The sequence below is a fragment of the Saccostrea cucullata genome, unplaced genomic scaffold, assembly GCF_032062105.1.
Source record: "Saccostrea cucullata isolate Sc308-1 unplaced genomic scaffold, CSIRO_AGI_Scuc_v1 ctg19711, whole genome shotgun sequence".
Taxonomy (NCBI): Eukaryota; Metazoa; Mollusca; class Bivalvia; order Ostreida; family Ostreidae; genus Saccostrea; species Saccostrea cuccullata.
The window spans coordinates 6,873-9,277 of record NW_026939682.1 but is presented as its reverse complement, the minus strand read 5'-3'; the positions used below and the strand labels follow the sequence as shown (position 1 = coordinate 9,277).

Sequence of the window (2,405 nt, the reverse complement as noted above, 5' to 3'; positions counted from 1 at the left end):
TTAAATTGCATGTTCATTTTTATATTTTTAAACCTACTTAAACATATTTCATTCATTTAGAGACGTCTTTTTTCATTGAATCTACACGTATTACCATAATCGTTTTACCAGTACATTGTAGTAAATAGCCTATTTATGTTAATCATGAACTTTAAATGATTACAGTGTCAAAAATACTTCCTCAAATGCACTCTTCCTCTCTTTTCACATCGTATATTCTTTAGAGATAAATTGCATACATCATAAACGTATTTCTTGCTAATTAATCCGTGAAACTTTTTTTTCTATGGATATCATTTATAAGATTCTTCGTATGACGACATTATCTACCTTATTCAAATTGATATCAACCGAGCAGTTAGGGGTCTGCTCCAATACAACTTTAGGGTACGTATTTTTTCAAATAATGTATTTTAGGCAATCATTATGATATTTTTTTTATTATAAACATTCCTTAAAACAAGTATAAAGAGACGAGACGTTATGTTTTAAAGTACTTAATTTCATATTAGATTTGAATGGACACGCTAATCACAGTGTTGTTATTGCAAAACTTTAACTCATATGTACCTTAAGAATAAAAAATTGTCTTGAAATGTTGGCTACTTTTCAATAAGTTACTGCTCGATTCAAATATTGAGTTTTATGTTGAAATATAAATTTTGTCTTTAAATTATTTTTCTTTTTTACGTGAAACAAACATGATATTCTTTTGAAATTCTTTTAGGGATCTTCTTACCTGTTGTGATAATTATCGTAAAGTTGGCGATATATGTCAAGGTAGGGATGAATATAAAATGTTTAATAAAATTATTATGCCTTTCAAAATGGCATCGTCTGTAACTTTGCATTGCTTTATATTTTGCAATCAAAGTACCATTGCATCTGGTATTTGCAAAATTAAAAAAATCATAGAGTGAAGTGGAAAACACAACAAGGCTTCCTTTAATCTGCAACTCTAGAACAAACGGCATCACCCATGAGCTACATACGCAAGTCTTTTCAAAAAACACAAAGCGATATTCTTATAATATTTTTCTTGATTGAGAAAAATACCCACAATAGTTCTTAATCAATAAAAATTGCAAAGGAATGCATACGAAAAGCGGTTTTTCTTATTTTCAACATGTTGATCATCATACAAAATACGATTCTCTTGAAAGAATGCTTGGCAGGGACATTTGGTACAAACTGCAACCACACTTGTCCAGAAAACATGTATGGAAGATTTTGTAATGAGGTGTGTGATTGCAAGGATTGTGACAAGGTTTTTGGTTGTCAAAAAGGTAACATTTGCAAAGATTTTAAATGCAGCATTTTTATTATATTTTTCCTCATAAAACTGCAATTTTCGTTAGTTTAATATCATAAAATAATTTTTGTTTTAATTTTTGATAGATACATTGGAACAACAACCTGTACAGATTTGTATAAGAATTATTACTGTATCTACATTCGGCAATATTATCATCTGCGTTACATGTGCAATTTTCGTTTATTGTAAATTTTGGTAAGACGTTAAACAATTATCTCTAAGGAAAAACCGTTTTCTAGCATTGTGCACATGAGTGTTTATATGAAAGACAAATATATATGAAAATAATTTTTAAAAAAGGAACTAAAGAAACTTTAGAAATAGCCTTGATTTTTACAGGAAACCTAACTCATCAAATGCACCAGAGGAGTCTCAAAATAAAGGTAAAAGATATCCAAATAATAAGTTTTCGGAGAATTGGCTTTACTAATTTGCAAATTTTAAAGAGAATATTTTAAATATTCTAAAAAAATACGGTGCATTTTTTATATACAATGTACGAATATTTTTTTTTTGCATGACTATATGCACCACAATGTAAGACCAGGATCTTTGTTCATATTAACATTTCAAACATTAAAAACACTTAAAAATAAAAACAAATTCATTCACATTTAGATTATATTACATAAAAATCTGTCAAAGATAGTTCAATACTTCTACATGTATAATAATGTTTTTTTTTTTTTCAATATGCAATTTTATTTCTGTGTCCTAATTTCATTTCTCACATTAATTTAATGTTCGTCTGAATTTCCATCTATTAAGGACATACATAACGTACCTTACCCTCTGATTATCTAATAATTTTTCAAGACATTTCTTATTTATGTCTATAGTGTCATAAGATGTTGTTCATAGACAGGGTTTTTTTGAAAGATAACAATTGATGAAGAGTTTTGGATGATTATAAGAAAAAATGCATAAAAAATTACTAAATTCATATTCTAAATGTTCCTTTTTCAAAACTTGTCTTATAAGAAGCGTATTACACAGTCCCATATAGCACACCGTCCCATCAAGCATCGAAACTCCGTCGGTGTATGTCCTAAAGCAAACTTCTTTTTTTCATTATTTGGAAAACAATTAC

General features: G+C 28.1%; 1 protein-coding gene across 1 annotated transcript; it reads left to right on the top strand.

Moving 5' to 3' along the window:
* The first annotated feature begins 282 nt into the window (after positions 1 to 282).
* LOC134253681 (uncharacterized) lies at positions 283 to 1,518 on the top strand. The gene is made up of 4 exons (XM_062736265.1): positions 283 to 387; positions 728 to 780; positions 1,164 to 1,286; positions 1,399 to 1,518. The coding sequence occupies exons 1-4, from the start codon at positions 287 to 289 to the stop codon at positions 1,512 to 1,514; spliced, it is 393 nt and encodes a 130-aa protein (XP_062592249.1). The 5' UTR covers positions 283 to 286; the 3' UTR covers positions 1,515 to 1,518.
* Positions 1,519 to 2,405: the final 887 nt, after the last annotated feature.

Excerpts from the sequence above, each read along its gene's own strand:
- LOC134253681 (XM_062736265.1), top strand. The coding sequence starts at position 287 with ATGGATATCATTTATAAGATTCTTCGTATGACGACATTATCTACCTTA. Across the intron at positions 781-1,163 it reads AGTTGGCGATATATGTCAAG|AATGCTTGGCAGGGACATTT; the intron begins GTAGGGATGAAT and ends TTCTCTTGAAAG. Across the intron at positions 1,287-1,398 it reads GGTTTTTGGTTGTCAAAAAG|ATACATTGGAACAACAACCT; the intron begins GTAACATTTGCA and ends AATTTTTGATAG.